This window comes from Mustela nigripes, chromosome 7 (genome assembly GCF_022355385.1).
Source record: "Mustela nigripes isolate SB6536 chromosome 7, MUSNIG.SB6536, whole genome shotgun sequence".
Lineage (NCBI taxonomy): Eukaryota > Metazoa > Chordata > Mammalia > Carnivora > Mustelidae > Mustela > Mustela nigripes.
The window spans coordinates 71,022,902-71,042,639 of NC_081563.1; the positions used below are offsets into that span (position 1 = coordinate 71,022,902).

At 38.5% G+C, this 19,738-nt stretch overlaps 1 protein-coding gene across 16 annotated transcripts in view; it reads left to right on the forward strand.

The window, feature by feature from the left end:
* NRXN1 (neurexin 1) overlaps positions 1 to 19,738 on the forward strand; it is a 1,159,797-nt gene that overhangs the window by 549,188 nt on the left and 590,871 nt on the right. For all 16 annotated transcript variants that reach the window (XM_059406092.1, XM_059406088.1, XM_059406087.1 and 13 more), the window contains one exon: positions 8,372 to 8,494. In XM_059406092.1, the coding sequence (XP_059262075.1) occupies positions 8,372 to 8,494 (123 nt within the window). The remainder of the gene's footprint in view (positions 1 to 8,371; positions 8,495 to 19,738) is intronic.

Sequence of the window (19,738 nt, forward strand, 5' to 3'; positions counted from 1 at the left end):
TTTATGAGTTTAAACCTCACGTTGGGCATAGAGTTTACTTTTTAAAAAGCAGAGCAGAAGAGGGGCTTTGCAATTGACTTCTGCCATTTAAAGGCTTTTTAAATTTCTTTCATTTTTGTTATGTTGTTTTACTGACAAGAAAATTCAGACCAGGAGCAGTGAGAGGGAGACTCAATGAACATAATTTGTATTATGCTAGATTTAATGGTAACATTGTATTTAAACTCATGTCCCCTGACACTTAAGTTCTTGAATATATTTTCATTAGTTATTTCTTTAATATTCCATGTAAAAGTCTATGATGTAAGGGGATTTAAAATTGTCTATTTATTTATGTGTATTTTAGAGAGGCTTGAAAACTACAGCATCCAGGGGACTGCCTCTTTTAACACATAATTTTATTGAAACAAAGTCACACTCATTTGTTTACATATAATCTGTGGCTGCCTTCATAGTATACTGGCAGTGTTGAGTAATTGTAATGGCAAACCACATCCTTCAAAGCCAAATATATTTGCTATCTGACCTGTTACAGAAAAAAATTGTCTTGACCCCTGATCTATTTGAAGGTAAACATCTTGCGAATGTAAGTTGGAACATACACATGCTGAGATCAGTGTTTGGCATAAAATAATTTTTAAACTAAAATAATAGGATCTGGGTGCCACATGATCCAGAACGAATAGGAGTAGTTTAATAGGATAAACAACAGATACAATATAGACCATTCAGTTTTTAAAATTCATAATTCTAAGATGCTATGGTGCTGTAACTTTTAATTCAATTACTGGGCGCTAAAGACAGTTTAATGATCTAAAGAACAACTGAACACTCATGTATAAATATAAGCAATTTGTATGTGTAAAGTAATGCTAGATTTTTTTCTATAAATAAAAAAACTATGAAACTTTAGGATACACATTCACATAATGCCCATCTTCAGCTGTGGTTGAAAAAACACAATTGTTCTTAATAAACTGGAAGTATGATGGATCATTTCCAGAAGGCAAACTAAGTGGATTCCTTCCTGCCTATCATCTATGCACATTACTAGGTTATGGCTTCGTAGAAGCATCCAAAAAAATCCCCATGCTCAATAAATGGCTTTACTTACTAAGTGAGCAGATCAACCATTCAAATAACAAGATAAAGTTAAAAATAGAAATTATTTACATCTGATGTTCAAGACAACATGAAGGAAGTCCAGAACCAACTGGCTTGAACTATACTAAGAAATGGGGCGGCTGATACAGATGGTCCATTTAGGTAGCTAGCTTCTTTAAAATATGCCACTGGAGTTAAATAAGGACGTGCAGGGTATATCGGAATCTCCGCTTTGTGGCCCACACATCTCAGTGCTTTAAAAATCAAAGTATAATTGGCATGGGCGTGCTTTTCTCCACCCACATCCATCTTTTAGCTCCAAAGACAGCTATCTTTTTCGACCACTAAACATCTTTGACCACATTGCTTCATGGAGTCCTTAGCTTTGTCTCATTTTTCCTCTATTGTTCTTTATTATTTTTTCCCCACATTCAAAAACTAGTATAAGTGGTTTCACAAAACGTTTTCACACAAGACTATCTTCCAAAAAGGATCTAAAGTTGGTATTACGTGCATTTTACTATGTGCATTTTAGTTAAAAAATACATCACAAATATGAAAATTAATTTAAAATACGCTTGCAGACAAACCTGATACTGGTCAATAAAGGCTTATTTAATCTTGTTGAAGATATAGACTAACCTCCCGTGGAACTATCTGTAAAAAGGGAGAATTGGATTAATTGTGTTTTCATCTCTTAGAAGCTATTCTTTTCTTCATTAAATAAATTATTGATTCATGACCCAATATTTAAAAAAAGATCATTGTGGAGAAAAGCCAATATGAAAAGAAAAAGAAAGAAAAAGAAAAAGAAGGAAGAAGGAAGGAAAGAAAGAAGAAAAAGTTAAAGGAAGGAAAATAATCTAGTTGATCAAATCAAGCACAAATCCTAAATCTTGGTTTCTTAATGGCTGGAAAAAAGGAAAGGCCATCTGTTCCTTAACTCAGATGACCTAGGAGGAAAGGGTCTACAAAATCTTCAGAAGAGAGCCTATAAATTTGGACTTTGAAATTAAGGGTGTGTTGAGAACTCATGCAAGAGGATAATGCACATAGACTAACAAGAGTAGCTGTGAAGAGCTCTGAACCTTCATATACATAATCAATATTTTTCTGGAAGAATAGGGTTTTTTTTAAATTCATAAGTGACATCTTTTTTTTTTTTTTAAATCAAATCTGATTTTAAAAGCAAATAGTTACTTCTACAGGATTTTAGGAAACCTTTCTGGTGTTTTCTGATAAAGAAAATCATCCTTTTCTGAAGGGAGAAATGAACCATCTAGAAGATTCTGGAGAGTCTAGGTGTTCTGGGTGATGTGTCAGGGACCAGTTAACTTGCTTTTTAAGTAGCAGGGGCAAGTCCCACCCTATGTCATTTTTATGTTTTTTATGCAAGATTATAGGTAGAAAAAAATATTCCACTGACTTAAAAATGATAATAAAATCACTGTCCCACTTTAGCTTCTGGATTTTCACATTGCACACTATATTTGCTCTGAATAAGGCAAGCTTAGTGAGATACTGGGTCAGAGTCTCCAACACTCCCCAGCCCTGATCTGATTCTTCAAACAGAGGAGAGAATAATTTGCCGTAGTTAAAAGAAAGGGTTTCTTAAAGATCACTATTTCACCATATAACCTTCTGATCTGTGATTTCATTTCCTAAGTGAACTTGTCCATTAAGCAAGGGCATATCCTAGTATATAATGACGTATATCCTGGTCTATAATGACGTATTTCCTGCTCCCATCTGACCATTTTCTGAATATTTAGTGCTAAATTCCTGAGTGATACCAAGATGACAAAAAACAGTTCTCCTCCTTAAAATTTGACTACACATATTAATAAACACATTTGCTAGCATATATCAATATTGTCTTTCTTACTGGTTTCATTTGAGTTTAGTAATTCTGGATCTAAAATAACTCAGCAAAGTTCTCTCTGTCTTCTGCCTACCCATGTCAAAATAAAAATGATGAAATTGCCAGGGATAATAATTAAATCCCATGAATTTAGAGAGCTTCAGTATAATATTATACTCTTTCTTGGTGCCATAAGGTTGGAAATGGTGCAAGGCTAGCTCTCTTTCTTCCAAGAATGACAAAATTTTTAACTTGGCTTATAGGAGTGTATTTTTGTTATGTTCTTACCAAGCATCCTCATTTTACAGATGAAATATGAGGAACAGAAAAGGTAAATGACTTACTTAAGGTGACATAATTGGTTGATGGCAGACCTAGGGAAAAAAATCCAATTTTCTCCACCATCCCCTCCTATAGTGAAAATGAAGGTGAAAAGTAACTAGCAAATGTGGTTACTAATCTGGTCAAAAACAGCTATCATCTTTTATCAAGCATATGTCCTCGTGGTTAAATCAAGGCTCTATAGTAGTAGATTTCAAAGAAGGATTTGTTGGACTAACTACTGACTCCAGCTCTCACTCCCACACACACTCTTTCATCTCTGTCCTATGCCTCAAGTTGAGGTTATCTTTAATCTTTCTTAGGAGTAAAATTGTAAAGACACTTGAACTTCTTACATGGGTAAGTTATAAAAGGACAATCAAGTTGAACTAGATTGAGGAAAACTGAAATGTTTATTGTTTCTTCTTCCACCTGTAATGAATGACTTTAAATTATTTAAATGAATGAAAATTAATGAATTTTAGCTACAGAGTCACCAGAAAACCTAGTGAATACCACCAACTAGAAAACACTTAAACTGTAGCTTAAGCCTTGTTAAATACTGTTAGGAAGCAGTATGTATTCTTGCTTACTTTTCATCCTAGATGCAGACCAAATCACAATCACGGACCAAATCGTAGAGTCAGACCTTGGTGTTCTTCAAGAACTTTAGTCTAGTTCAGCATAATATAATGGCAGAATAATCTAAAGAAAGTTCACTCTACTGCCAGTCTGCGGAACTAGACTCTTCATTTAAATAGAAGAACATCATCTAATTGCTTCGGACCTCGGGGTGTTTGTTTGTAGATGACTCCGTGGGCTGCTCTTCCTCCCACATCCCTTCTAGTCCTAAAATTCTCTAACACAGCGTTATCCATAGAGGTGACTTGTAACCCGGTTAAATATTAGCTACTGTCATTCAGCCACTCTCTGCAGATCATTTTGGGGCCTGCGGAAAGGACGCTAGAAGGGGTGTGGAAGACTTCAAGATCTCAGTCTTAATTCCATTCCTTACTGACTCTGAGTCTTACAATAATAGATTCAACATTTCTAAATCTTCTTTCTTAACTAAAATATGGGGGAAAATCTCTATGACTTAAATAATAGGTTACAGTAAAAATCAAGTATAAAATTACAAATTTTAACTCCCTTCAAAATATAAGGAATGGTTATCTTTAAAATAGTAACAATGTTATTGGCTGTCTTAAAAATCTTTGAAATATTGCTTACTAAGTCTGCTTTGACTCCTATAACAAAATGCCATGGACTGTGTAACTTGAATGACAAACATTTATTTCTCATAGTTCTGGACTCTAAATCCAAGGTCGCTGTTGGCAGGCTTGGCTCTCAGTGAGAGCTCTCTTCCTGGCTTGCAGATGGGGCCACCTTCTTTCTGTGTCCTTCCATGAAAGAGAGAAAGAGCTCTGATATCTCTTCTTATAAGGTCATCAGTCCTGTCCTGAGGCTTTACCCTCATGACCTCATCTAAGCCTGATTACCTATCAAAGGCCCCACCTCCTTCCAAACATCATCACATGAGAGATTAGGGCTTCAACAAATGAACATTCAGCCAATAACACTCATATTAATGCTGGGAGAAAGATGCTACTGCCAATATCTTGATATCCTCAAAAGAAGAGGAAATCTCATAGGTTTTAGATGTGGGAATGTGAGACCTCTAAGGCATTGCAGAGATGTCTACACTATCTCCCACCTTCCGTTGTGCTGTTGAGACCACCAGAAGCTAAATGTGTTAGCAAATTGCTGATTATGAGGGGGGCCTGAGTGGCTCAGTTGGTTATGTGCCTGCCTTCAACTCAGGTCAAAATCCCAGAGTCCTAGGATCGAGTCCCGTATTGGGTTCCCTGCTCGGCTGGGAGTCTGCTTCTCTTTCGGCTGTGCTCGTGTTCCTTCTCTCTCAAATAAATCAATAAAATCTTTATTTTTTTTTAAAGATTTTATTGACTTATTTGACAGACAGAGATTACAAGTAGGCAGGCTTTGAGTCCCTTAAACGAAGGATGGAACACTTTTCTATTCTAGGCAGAGAGGCAGGAAGAGAGAGAGAGGAAAGCAGGCTCCCCGCTGAGCAGAGAGCCCGATGTGGGGCTCGATCCCAGGACTCTGGGATCATGATCTGAACTGAAGACAGAGGCTTTAACCCTCTGAGCCACCCAGGCGCCCCTAAATAAATTTTTTTTAAATTGCTAATTATGTGGATTCAGTCCCAAAATGATGGCCCTTCTTCTCTATCATACCTTTAGCACCTTTAGAGGTATGATGTGCTATTTAGAGTTTTCCATCTACCATGACTTACGGAAAACTTGTGTAAGATTTCCTAGCATTGTCATCATTCTGTAGAGCAAGCTGGAAGTCATAACAGAGCAGCTTTCCTTTGTTTAGATGTAGGGCAACTGAAAAGTTTGTTTCTAGCCAAAGGTCATATAGCTGGGAGGCAGGCTAGTGCGGGGGGGGGGGGGGGGAGCATGCAGGCTTTGAGTCCCTTAAACGAAGGATGGAACACTTTTCTATCACGTTTTAGCTGTGTGACCTTGAGGCAAGAAGTTTTAGCTTCCTAGGCCTTCAGTTCCATAGCTGCAAAATGATAGCAGTGTAAAGATGACATAAATTAACAGATAAAATGCCTGGCACATAATAAGCATTTACTGGCCCCCAACTTCTTTCTTCCTAGCAAATCAAGGGCTACCGACCACAATTTTTAACTCCTTGTTCAGGGTACTATTCATTACACTCCATGTTGCATAGATAGCCCTGTTTTGAACTGAGAATATTAAGTGCATTTTTAAAAACCTTATCTTCCAAAATCAATCTCTTCACATTTTCAATAATGCAAGAAAGGAGCTTCAAGTTGGCCCACAGAGATTTTTATGAACCAAAGGGTTATTTTTAATTGGATTTTGTGCCTGTTGTTATGGAAATAGTTGTTTTATAGATTAAGCATTATGACTTGAGAGCAAGATGAAGCCCAGAATGGGGTATAATGATGAGATCACCCCTAAGCTTCTTTTTCTTGACAAAACACTTTTAAAATTAAGAGAATGGGAGTGGAGATGCTTCAAAAGCACATATTTCTAAGAGAAAAAGTCTTCCCTATAAAAATAGCTTTAACATGATATATTCTTTTTTCAAAGATCAAAACTAAGAATGACCCTCACTGCCAGTAGGATGCTAAGATTCTGCAGAGTTATTAAAGCGCTGCTTTCTTCGCTGTTGAAACTAGAAAGAGTCCCTTTGATCATGGAACTTGCTTTCAACATTTAGTCTCAAAGCTTTTTTTTTTTTTTTTTTGCAGTTGCTGAACTAAGAGGCTTCCTCTAGTTTTTTACTGATCAATCTCTAAAAACTGTTCTGTCTAGACTCGTTTTTATTCATGTATCCGGATGTATAATTTAACTTTTCTAAAGAAACAAAAAGAGATTATTTCTAATCTTAATGATGGTTTCTTTTAAAGAGATGAAATAGTTCGTCCTGAAAAATTTAGCTTGCCTTACCTGTTTGTTTTAAGCCCCAGAGAAACCCCAACCACAGAAGGCAGAACTTGTACCTGTTACATCCTAAGAGAGAACTCAGGATAGCCAGCAGTACCCAAAGCAAACAATGATGTTGTTGGAGAGACTATGGAGGTTCTTCTACTTGATTCTATTACTTTCTTTTTTTCTTTTCTTTTCTCTTTTTCTCTTTTCTTTTTTATTTCCTCTTTTCTTTTTTCTTTCCTTTCCTTTCCTTTCCTTCCCTTTTCCTTTTTTTTTTCTCTTTCTCCTTCTTATTGACCTTTTCTATGTCCTCTTATGAGTCTTGGACATTGATTGGTTTTGCCGGTAGAATTTGGTTGAAGAAATTATGAACCCAAGACTGATCCTGAGTCAGCTGAAAGTCATGAAACTCAATGATGCCATGTCTTCCATTATTTTAGCATACCAACACTTTTCAGTACTTGGAAAACGAGGGCGCGGAGAGGCAAATCCATCCCCAAATAACGAATCTTTAAAGACTTTACTTTTTCCAGTGAGTCATAGTGTCAGATTAGTGGAAATACTTTTTTAATTAAAAAATTTCCAGGCATATTAATTTTTTTCATTGCTTTGTTTTTAAATAGAAGAGGGATGTTTGTTTAACTTTGTCCTTTCAGTGATTTCCATAAAACAACTTTCTGAAATGATTTGTCTATTCTAAGCCCATGTAAATCCATTTGTAATTGATTTGTATGGATTTACATAGATTCACCGGCAGCTTCTTTCCCAGGTGGTTCCATTTCTGCCTTTTCTCTCTTGGTCCTCAGCTGGGAATCCCTACCCACTAGCGCTATTCAAACTCACTTTGGACCTTTATCGGCGGTGACATTTTTCCTCATTTCCCACAAGTCAATACCTTTATCTAAATCCACTCCACTGGACTTAGGTTTTAGACACAACATTCTATAAACCTAAGAACTGGGGGGACATCGGAAGTACGTGATACAGGACTGAAGAGCAGTCATCACACAACTCGGTGCCCGAGGCAGTCTCCTCACCGGGATCTAATCAGCTAGTTGCTGCACCGGAAGCTTAGGATCTGCTCTCTCCCCGAAGTCAGAGGCTACAACACTGCTGTCAGCTTCATTAGTCAGAAAGCCATAACTGCAAAGATCAGAGAATTCCTTGGGAAAAACAATAACCGCCACAGTAACAACAACAAGCAAGTGTGTGCAAATTTGGGACGCTTCCCGATGCTGTATTGACTGTGCCTATTTATGACAACAAGGTTCATTCCCTTGTCTGATCAATGCATAATGTTAAAGATCTTCTTAAAGTGTCACACCTGAATGTCTGTTAACTTGTCATTTTCCTTGCTTGCTCTGACTCTAATGGGCTTGAAAATTGATCCAGCCAGTCTCTCCTCTCTCTCTCTCTCTCTTTCTCTCTCTCTCTCTCTCTCACCTCTCTCTCATTTCTTTCTCTCTTGTCTCTCCTCCCTCTCCTGTGCTCCCCCCCACCCCTTACTTTGTCTCTTTCTCTCACTCTCTGTGAGGTTCATTTGCTTGACTGATTCTGAGTGTCCATAACGACTGTTTGGCATATTCTACAGGCAAAGGTCCCGAGACCCTTTTTGCCGGCTATAACCTCAATGATAACGAATGGCACACGGTGCGTGTGGTCCGTCGGGGAAAAAGTTTAAAGTTAACCGTGGATGACCAACAGGCCATGACAGGTAAATTTCCCTGTTTCCATTGCTTTTTCTTTTGCTGAAGCTTTAGTCCTTCCCGTTTCTTACAGGGAACTGTGAAAACCAACCACACAACTTGATGCTGATACACACAGTTCATTTTTTTGTTCCAATTTTTCCAGCAACAGTGCCATTCAGTAAGCACCATGTTAAATGTTTTTTTTCTCTCAAATGAGCAATACTTTCATGTCATGTTCATTCCTGTTTAATAATTCAAGAAGATGTCATATATTTCAGTGCTGCAGCTTGATAAATATCTTAGGGCCTTATAAAATATTGAAGTCATTGTTTACATGCCAATTTCTGTTCAATTTCTTTGTTTTTTATATATTTGGGCGATGAACAGCAGCAAGTTACACTTTTTAGTGTCTGGGGAAATTGATATGCTGGCATTCTGTCGGGTGAACCACTTTTTCATTATAAGCTGTAATAGATCATTTCTGATCTATTTACCTCAGTCGGTTAAACTTTAATATTAAAGATGCCATGTTCAATCCTTGGTATGCAGATTCCTCACTGAGGTGAACTGTGTAAAATCCACCCCAGAGACTTAGGGAAACCAAAAGAAAGAGGAATTGGTGCACCTTTGCTCTTTCTGCTGAAAATAACTCCAAGCATATGACCCGCTGGGATATTAACTCTTTTTTTTTTTTTTTTAAGAGAACATCTCTAAAATTATTAATTATTTTAGAACAAGACACAAGATAGTCCTTGTGCAGCAGGGAAGTGTGTCCTACATTCAGCCCTGAGGGGTTCCCATGATCAGAGATCGGTTGATTATATCAATGTGGAAATAACATGTGTGGGATTTTAACTTTTGAGAGAATCGTTTCTGAATTCAAATGAACCAAACTACCAAATTTTAGCTATCTTGACTATCTTACATTTCAATAGCCCTTTATGGCTTTCCAGAACTTTTTTCTACATGTAGGTGCAGTTTAATTTCAGAAGCACCTGAAGGGCTTTAAAAGGACCAGTTCCTGGCCTGACATCAGAGAAAGTCTAGGAGGAGCCCAGTAATTGGTTTTCTTTTCCTTTTGTTGTTGTTGTTTTGTTTTAGGTTTGGGGGGCTTTTTATTTGTTTGTTGAAAATCTCTTTAGAGGGGACTCTCATGCAGCTGGTTCGTGGATTAGCACTTAGAAACCACTACTATGTTGTATCATTTTTTTTTTTTTTAAAGATTTTATTTATTTATTTGACAGAGAGAGATCACAAGTAGGCAGAGAGGCAGGCAGAGAGAGAGAGGAGGAAGCAGGCTCCCTGCTGAGCAGAGAGCCCGATGCGGGACTCGCGCCCTATGTTGTATCATTTTGTTACCTGAGGAAGAAATTCAATCAGAAAGTTGTTAACATAAGCCCTTATTCAAAATTGCCAAACATGAGAAGGCTTTAAGGAACCGTGTGAACTTAAGGAAGGAAAGCAGAATTTTTGTCGGGCTTTGGCAGGAGTGCCAACTGAAGTTCAGCTGGTTTAGGTCAAGGACGACTCTTAGAAGAAGAATGAATCATTTTTGTAGATTAGCATCCGTCGTTGGGATAATTTGGGTTTTATCAAAAGGAGGAGAAATGAAGAGTTAGTGTCAAAGATCATGTGCAAGAGGTTGTGAATACCTAGCTCCCGGGGACAGGGACAGGTGAAAACCACAGAGGAACGTTCATCAGTCCCTCAGTTTGTCTTAAATCTCACACAGTGCAATGAAATAGACCAGATGTATGCACCCTCATTTTATAGATGAGGAAACTGAGGTTCAGAGGGGTTTGGTGACTTCTATGTCTTTGAAATGCCACTGTTGCCAGAAGTTAGAAGAGGACCTAAGCTTGTTTATATTGTTGTTTTTGATTTGTTTTTCGACTCATGGTCCATTATTTTATATTCATTAATATCCTAATAAGGGTATGATTCAAGGACAAATACGTTCCCAGATACAACAGTGTGTCATGAAGACAGACACACATCTAAAACTTTAACAAGAACTGAGAGTCTAGGGCAGTAGATGATGGGCTGGATGGTTGATGTAAGCAACTCATGTTCTTGGGGTTCAGAAGAGAAGTTGAGGACCCTGGTTTCAAGGATCGCTTAAAGCAGTAGATTATATTTGAACTAGGCTGTAAAGAGAGGGTGATGAAAATGATAAAATATGTGGGGGAGCATTCATACAAGGCAGAAGGGCTCTGATGGGGCTACACAGACCAGTGTTCAGGGACAGAGAAGTTTTGTTTTGCTTCTTGAATCCATATGGTAGTTGATAGAGCTAGAAAAGCCTTTTGGGGCAAATGGGCCAATGCTGTCAACTAAGGCGTTTATTTTTCCTGGACCTTCAGGCTATTGCAAAGCTTGAGAGTTATCTGAGAGCATATTTTTTGAGCAAAATAAATCCTGTGGGATTATATTAGATGCTTCAGGATGTAAAGTTGCAAGTCCTAAACTTCAGTGGATGAAGAAAGGATAGAAACAAAAGTATGGTGTAACACATTTTGTTAAATTTTATTTAGAAGTAATTTCAAATAAAAAAATAAAAAATAAATACAGTACTGGGGCTCCTGGGTTTCTCACTCAATTAAACAAACAACTCTTGGTTTGGGTTCAGGTCATGATCTCAGAGTTGTGGCATTGAGCCCCATATTGGCTCCACGCTCAGTGTGGAGTCTGCTTGTCCCTCTCCCTCTGACCCCACCCCTCATGCTCTCTCTCTCCCTCTCTCTCTCTCAAATAAATTAATAAAAAAAAAAGTACTAAGAACACTGATATATCTTTACTCTTATGAACATTGTATCTCATTTCCTTTGGCATTTTCATGACTATTTTTTTCTCCATAACCAGTTAAGCAAAACTTAAATACAAACTGGCTGTTTACTCCTAACTACTCAAGTATGCATTTTCTAAAAATAACGATATCCCCTTACATAACAAAGAGCTACCAACTTCAATAAATGTTGCTTGGATGCAATATATTTCATCTGTTCTGTCCTCCATACTTCAGTTTAGAAGGTTGACCCAGTGGTGTCTTTTATAGCATTTCCCCTCCAGCACAGTGTGCAGCCTGGGGTCAGACACCACATATAGTTCTCAGGTCTCTTTAGCTTTCTTTCATCTGAAACATTTCTATCGACTTTTTTTTTTTGGGTCTTCATGACATTGACATTTTTGAAATCTATAAATCTCCCACCTTTTGTCACTATAGAGTCACTCATTTGTGTTTGATGCTTTCTTGTGATTAAAGTCAGATTTTGCATTTGGGGGTAGAATATTGCATAGGTGTCATTGTGGCCTCCTTCCAGTACCCCAGGTGAAGGCTCAGGACGTCCCTGCCCTTGACCGGTGGTGATTTAATGTAACCACTTGGTCAACACTCAGTCCAGTTCCCCCTCTGCAGGAAGAGTATATTTTCTCCCTTGTCACTACTAAGCTGTCTGTGGAGAGACATTAAGACCATGAAAATAAGCTGTATCTCACAAGAAGTTCTCTCTAGATTTAGCATCCATTGAAGATTGTCTCCTCATCCAGTCTTCCCTGCAGGAGTTACAGAATGATTATTTTCCACCTCCAGCACTTGCTGTACATTTCGAGTCAGAATTCTTTTTGTTCTTTTCCTTCTTCCCCTTTTTTCCCCTTTCATTTTCCTTTCTCCCTTCCTTTTCTCTCTCCTTTCCTTCAACTCATCCTTCCTTCTTTCCTCCCTCCCTTCCTTTCTTCCTTATTGGTAAGGACCCACGAGTTTCTGTTTTTCCAAAAGTTTATAATTACTTTACTTAATTATTTTGGTGCTCAGACTGTCCCACTTTGGGAGCCTGTGTGAGTCCCACGAAGCTGGTCTTTGTCATACTGTGACATTTTCAGGTGTTTTTGTTTTTGTGGGTTTGGGGTGTTTTGTTTTGTTTTGTTGGCTCTTCCTTACTTTCTGCCATAACAGGACATTCCAGGCACAGTTGATACCTACCATTCCCCAGCCCCAGAATCAGCCCTTCGGTCTTCATTTAGTCACAAATGATATTATCACCCCAAATCTGGGTGGTTGGTGTGCTTGATGCGCCTCAAGTATATTTGTTTCCTGATCCTTTCAGCAGACAAAGATAGGAAATATATTCAAGTATCTACACATACACCTGCATATGTATCTATAAATACACCCACACTGAACTGAAGAAAGTTCCTCTGTGTTTTTCACCCATCCTTGTCCCTGGGAGCTTGGTATTCACAACCTCTTGGACATGACCTTAGGTACGGACTCCTCATATCTACTCCTTTTGATAAAACCCAAGTCATCCACACAGTGAATGCAAATCTGCAAAAATACATGTGCACATAGACATGCATATATGCGTATTTTAGAAAATATGAGTTCACAGTGGTACCGCCATATTGACATCATTGTTTCCTGACTTCCCGCATTTGGTGTTTCCATGTTCCTTCTTCTGTGGTTGGACTCTTGCTCCCAGTGATGTCAGTAACTTATGTGCTACATCCAAGAATGAATCTAAAATAGTTTCAGGATTTCTTGACATTGCCCATACCACTACAATTAATAAATCAACTAAAAAACAAAATTTAGGATTAGTTTGTTTCTCTCATTCCCCACTGCCTAAGCCTTAACAGATACCATCAAGTGCTGAGTTTATAAGTAACTTGGATGATAATTTGCCTTATTTCCTTCGTTCTCTCCCTCCCTCCTTTTTTCTTTCTTTTCTTCCTATCTTCCTTTCCTTTAGTGTAGTTATACTGTCACTTGAAATATAATTAGTTTTATTTTAATTTAATTTGTCCTTCCCAGTATTATGTATTTAGCCTTGTAGGTATGTACAACACTAGCATGCTTTTAAAAAATCAGTGCAACACATTTTGAATTAAGAAGTAATGAACGGAACATGAATATGATCAATGTAACATAGAAAATTCCAGAAACAGCCCCTAAATGAATTGCCATCTAATTTTCATGGAAAATTCAAGATACATATTTTCAATTGCATAGATTCTTATTAAGCTTCTAAATGAATAGCTATGTTCTAATTCAGTGAATTGCCTTCTTCACCTTTCAGGGAATACACCATCCCTTTGTTTATTTAAATGGCCATGCATTTATCTACCACCAGCGATCATGTTAGGAAACAGAATTAATAGATACTGACATGGATATAGTTTGCTTATAGATGTAGGAACAAACGAATGGCCTATTCAATGGGGAACTCCCAAAAGAACTCTGTTGAGGAATCCTTCCTAAGCTGCCATCACGGGTTTCCATGGTGCTGTTCCTGGGCATGAACTAACTCTTTGTGGCAAAGTTACTCATATCTCCTTGGCTGGTTCTTACTGGGACTCTGGCATGTAAGACTTTGTTGGGAATCCATAGGCCATTGATGAGGTTTGGCTTATGATCTGAAAGAAAAGGAATCCTTTTTAGAATTCCCAACTTTGGAAGACAAATATATCCTAAGGCAATTGTTTACCAGGTTTTTGTTTAGCATGTATTATTAAAATTATAATATGAATCTTGGTCCACCTACTCAGGTGTGCATGAAATGGAATATTTCTTAATTGTCTTATGTCCATTTAAATCAGCACAATTTAAATCAGAAAGGCCTTGGGTATTGCTTCTGGATTTACACGATAGCTAATCAGAGTCATCTTTGCCTCCACTCCCTACTCCCTACCTTGGATCAGGCAAAGATTCCCTTTGTCTTTTTTCTGTACTTGTTCTCACCAAAAACACTTTTCCCAGTTTGTCCTTTGAATTGCAAGAACCCTGTTGCTCCTGTCCTAAGTGAGAGACTGGGCCTTTGCTAACTCCTGCCAGGATCTGTGGGCTGTGGTCCAGGTCCAGTTTCCCTATGTGTACCTCACAGACTCTCTCTGAACCCTTTACCTTGAGCAGAGAGCAGGGTGCCGGAACTCAGCACTTCTAAATCCCACGAAAATTCTCTCCCTCCTCTCTCGTATTTGGTGGTAATCCCCTTGTCTCTGTCAGTCCTCAAATGCATTCTGTTCTCTCCTTTTCTTTTCCTTTTTTTTTTCTCTTTTCTAGACTAACCTTGCAAATCCAGCCCTTGCAAAAGACTGGAGAAGGCATTATTTTCCAGCAGCTTCCACTTCCTGCCAAAATACTTGGCCAGCTTTTTAGAATTGAAGAAAGAACAAAATATAAACTAGTATTTCAGTAAATTAGCTTGCCATCTACTCTTTCTCAAAATTGCCCAAGGCTTTAGAGCAGAAACTTGATTTTATCCTCTGTAGGAGTTGATTTTTTTTTTCAGTAGTAAAAACCAATATAGTCTTTCTCAGAGTTTTAAAATGAATGGGAATATAAGCCAAGTAAATATTGATGATTCATACAAATTATGTATTTCCCCCCAATCCCCTCCAAAGGAAAAAGCCTACCTCACCTTTTTCTTTCTTCCAGCTCCCAGCATCTTGCTGCACAGAGCTAAAGACAGTTTTATTTTCACATTAATTTACCTTTAACTGGTGAATTTTCATCAAGGTGATTCATATTTGGGAGATTAGGTTTTGTGGAGATCTCACTAAAGCCAACAATTCATAAGAATAAAAAAGGTTTGATTTATGTAGCATGGAAAAAGTTTCCAAAGTGGGCAATGGAAACTCGCCACTAAGGCTTAAATTTAGAAATAAAATTTTTTTTCAAACACTCCAGTGACGACTCGAAGCCAACCATGAGTCAGGAAAGCAATGGCTTTTTATTTGTTTGTTTGGTTGGTTGGTTGTGTGTGGGTGTGTGATGAAGTTTTAGAATACAGGTGAGGTTTAGTGGGGTGAGGTCCAGAGTCGATGATCAAGAAGGAATTCTTGAGACGCCTTTGGTGCAAAATAGTGGTTTATTAAAGCACAGGAAGGACCCATGGGCAGAGAGAGCTGCTGCCCCGAGGTTGTGAGGGGGGCATGTTTTGTAGGATGGGGTTGGGGAAGGTAAGGAAAAAGGGAGATTTCAATAGAACTTTCATGTGTTACATGACCTATAAGATACCAGATGCCTTGAGGTGTTGTCATTGTCCAGGTTTTTTTCCTCTAGCAAGGTATTGACATTAAGATAGTTAATGTCATAGATTCCTAAAGAATGTCACATATGTCCCACCCAGGAGTGGGGGTTGGGGAAGGTTGCAGGGTGTCAACTTTTGCTTTGTCCTCAGCCAGCCTTCTGTTCCCTCATGGTGTGTGTGTGTGTGTTTTGGTTTGGGTTTGTTTTTTTTTTTTTTTTTTTTTTTTACTAAATTTTACACTAAACAGGAAAAAATTTAAAGGAAAGCACTAGACACTCTTCATGCATTTCTTCCTACATTTGACCTCATTTTTAAATTAGAGTTAAATATACTGTTAAGCCTTGAACACAGCACTGTGCATACTCAGGCCATTCATTCTTGGGAATGTCTGTACCTCACCTAGGGCCGTGAGGCCTGGCAGCCTTTGCCAGCAAAGAAACTTAACAAGGGAGGGATTCCCTAGGCCTTAGAGAGGAAAGGATTCTACAGGCTATATGGGATTCCTTAGGTTTCAACTCCTCACTTAGTCTGTCTAAAAAATCTGGAACTCTGTGATTTGTATGTGTGTGTGTATGATAGTGTGTCTTTCTTTGACTGACATTTACCGTGTGTGCAGTTACTCAAGCCAGCAGGCTGGGCATCATCATCCGGTAATGGAGTTAACCCGAGTTCACTCCTTGATGCCTTACAGATGGTGGCGACACCAGGTGGAGTTGTCACACAAAGCAAACAATATTTGTGACAAAAAGAGAGGACGAGGAATAATTTCCAAGCCCGTGACTCCCTACACAGGAGGAGAGAGGTTCCTTTTATTTAGGGGTAGGAATGATGTTCAAACAGGCGAACGTTGTTATCCCAGGTAGAAGCTTGCTCAAGTGTACTTAGACGGCATACCTAGACCTGCATCATCAATTATGTTAATGACACTCAGGCTCCCCCCCTTGGGCGGAGACTGTACATTATAATGAAGCAAAGATCACTGCTCCGGACAGGGTCCAAAATTGCTCTAAACTGGGTAGGGTCTTGGGCCCTAATCTCAGGTAAGGAACACAGGGTCTTGTTTACTTCTGAAATAGCACTGTGAGTTTTTACCACTGATTTAATGTCTCTGATACGGTTAGGCTATTTCCAGGCTGGTAGAGACATTAGCTTTTGCATTCACTTTTTTCCCCTTGAAATCCTTAACTATGGACGCTTCTGCATTTCTTCGTAATACTGACACCTCCTAGGAAGTTCTGTGGGGAGTGTGTTTGGGTAAGCAGAGCTAAAAGGACTTCTCTCTTATGTCATGGAAGCTGTCTCTCATTTTTCTTTTGCTGGGGACCCCCTAACTTAAAATTTCCCTCCTCTCCACTACCTGTTCATTATTGGTAAATCCTACAAAATTATCTCACTTCATACGTCTTTTTATTTCCATTTCTGCTCTATTTTACTTCAAATTGTCTCCAATTTTTACTATTAGAGAGTTTGAGAGAGAGACTATATTAGAGAGATTGAGCGCATATACACAAACACCAACTCATGGCTTCTGCCTGCCCCCCCCCCCCCACCTCACGCTGGCAAATGTAATCAGGAGGCACTGGGCCTGATTATCTGGCTCCTGACTCTCCTCCCCATTTCCCGTGAGCCACTGATTTCACCTACCCTGAGTCTCCAGCCACACCCTCTAGCTCTTTTTCACGTGAAAGCTTGTGTTCCTCTGGTTCCCCTTCCTGGAGTCTACCTCCCCGTTCTGCTTCTCCAGCTCTCAGCATGTGTTTCTTTTTTTAAATCTTCAGATTTCACTTAAATATCATCTCAGGCCCCCATTCCATATTTACCGACACAACTCCCCGATTATCAAATTCGTAACAAGTTTTTATCTTTTTTTTGGTTTTGTCATATATATTTTATCATTTCCTTACCTCCTCTTGTCTGCCTTTCCTCCAATATACCATAAGTTTTACAAAAACAGGAGCCAAGTCTGCTCCTCACGATACTATTTCTTCATTTCCTAACACAAAACACCTGACGTATACATATATCTACACCACATGCACAATAACTTTAAGTGAATTAACAAGTTGATATAGGGCTGAGGGTTATTTTGTTCTGCAGCGGCAATATAGCCCCACTCTGAACAAGATTAAACATACAATGGCTGATACTATTATCTCCTTGGGTATAAAGATTTGGTTTGCATGGTAGGACTTCTGTGCAGCCACATGGTCCAGTGGTCGATTTTCATTAGAGATCATTGTCAGTCGGGTACACCCATACCCTTTGGTCAGAGGCATTTTGCTAACTTCAGATTCTCTTCACTCCATCTCTAAATGCTTGGAAACTTAAAAAATCTTTCTCCTTTAATGTCCTTTATTTTTTCATAATCAATATATGTGTCTAATAGTAGAGGTGGTTACATTACTACCAGAGGATTAAACTCTGAAGTAAATTCTGAGAGAAAAAAAAGAAATGTTTAGAAGGCAGCAGTTAATGTCTTCTTAGTCAGTGTATAATGGCTTTTTGGTGCTAATTTTCCCTCGCGAGCAAGCGTATCTGCCATTACTGTCAATGCGATTTATATACGCTTATTAAAGAAAGAAAAGACTCTTGAACATGGGCTATAATGATTTTTCTTGTAACTGGGCCATGGTTGCTCCCAAACTGTTTTACTACCTTTTTATTATTTATGATCTGCATACATATTCTATTCCTTTGAGAAAAGAAAACAGACATCACTTGTTATTTTTATCACTGAACTTCTCGGTCCTGCTAAGCAAAATGCGCTTCCATGTTTCAGAGCTATCAAGAACCTGACAGTTTGAGATAATATTTAATTTTAAGCACTTGAAATTTGGGGGAGGGGGTGCTGGGGGTGGCGTTTCTTTACTATCTGTTGTCTCACTAATGGAGATTTTAAGAAAAAACCGTTGACAGTTTCAGGCTTGAGGTAGGTTCATTGAGTTAAGACTCAGATTTTAACACAATGAAATAGATAAAAAAACAAAGTAGTATAAAAGCTCAAGTGATTTTTTTTCTCCAGCTTTTTATATTCTTCCTTTTATATAGCTTATTAATTCAGTGTTTCTGGTATGATATTTGAAAATTATTAAAGCCTCCTTTTACTTGCTAACAACGAAGTAGGTCCCCACAGAATAGTATTGAGGTCATTGAACAAAAGAACTGAAAGAGAGAGAAATGATGTCATACAAGAAACCATAAATGCTTAGGATTTAATACTATTTTTACAACTGACAGACAACAAGGAGGCATCATGGGGAAGAAAGAGGGGAAGAGACAATTATTTATGGTCATATTTTTTGTATTAAAAAGAAGTTTGCATAGACAAAATCAGGGGCAAAAAAAGAAGAAAAAAAAAAAACTGATAGCTGAAAAGAGAACAAATCAAGGGATGGCGGGAATGCTGTTACCAGGATCAAGGATTAGTAAAGAAGTGTGGAAATTAAGCGGAATTAAGTACAGCTCAGGGGAGAGTTTTTTACACCAATGAGTTTATAAGCATCAAAATCAATTATGTATGTAGACAGTTTTTCTTGCACAAGAATAAGCATGCCTTTTATGTTTCACTAGCATTTCCTCAAAATGCCATCTAATATTTTACTGTCTTGACTAAGGAAATGGAAATCTGTCAGACTGGTCGAGGGAGGCCCATGGAGATGGTTGTTCAATCTTCATTACACCTGGGAAGAAGGTTCAGTGCTTTTTCGCAGGGCCTGATCCTGGGATTGCTCTAATTAGTATTTTCATTAATATCATGGATGATGGGATAGGGCAAGCTCGATAAATTTTCCAATTATGCCAAATTGAGTAGTGAAACTAGCACCTGGAAGAACTTGATTGCAATTTAAATGACCTTTTTGAGTTTCAGAAGAAAGCAAATGGCAGTTTAATTAGACAAGAGCAAGATGCTGGGAGCGAATCACTAGCAATGATAAGAGTACTTTATGTTGTACACTGAGAAACAGGTTCACATCTTTGTTTATTTTACCTTCAACAGTAAGATAGGTTACAGTAATCACTTTAGAAGTAAAGCTGGGATTAGGATGGGCTTTCATGGGGTTGACAGAGTAATTCGGTGGGATGCAGAGGCATGGGGGCTGAATTGAAAAGTTAATCAATAAATAAATCTGCGGGGCACCTGGGTGGCTCAGTGGTTAAGCCGCTGCCTTCGGCTCAGGTCATGATCTCAGGGTCCTGGGATCGAGTCCCGCATCGGGCTCTCTGCTCGGCAGGGAGCCTGCT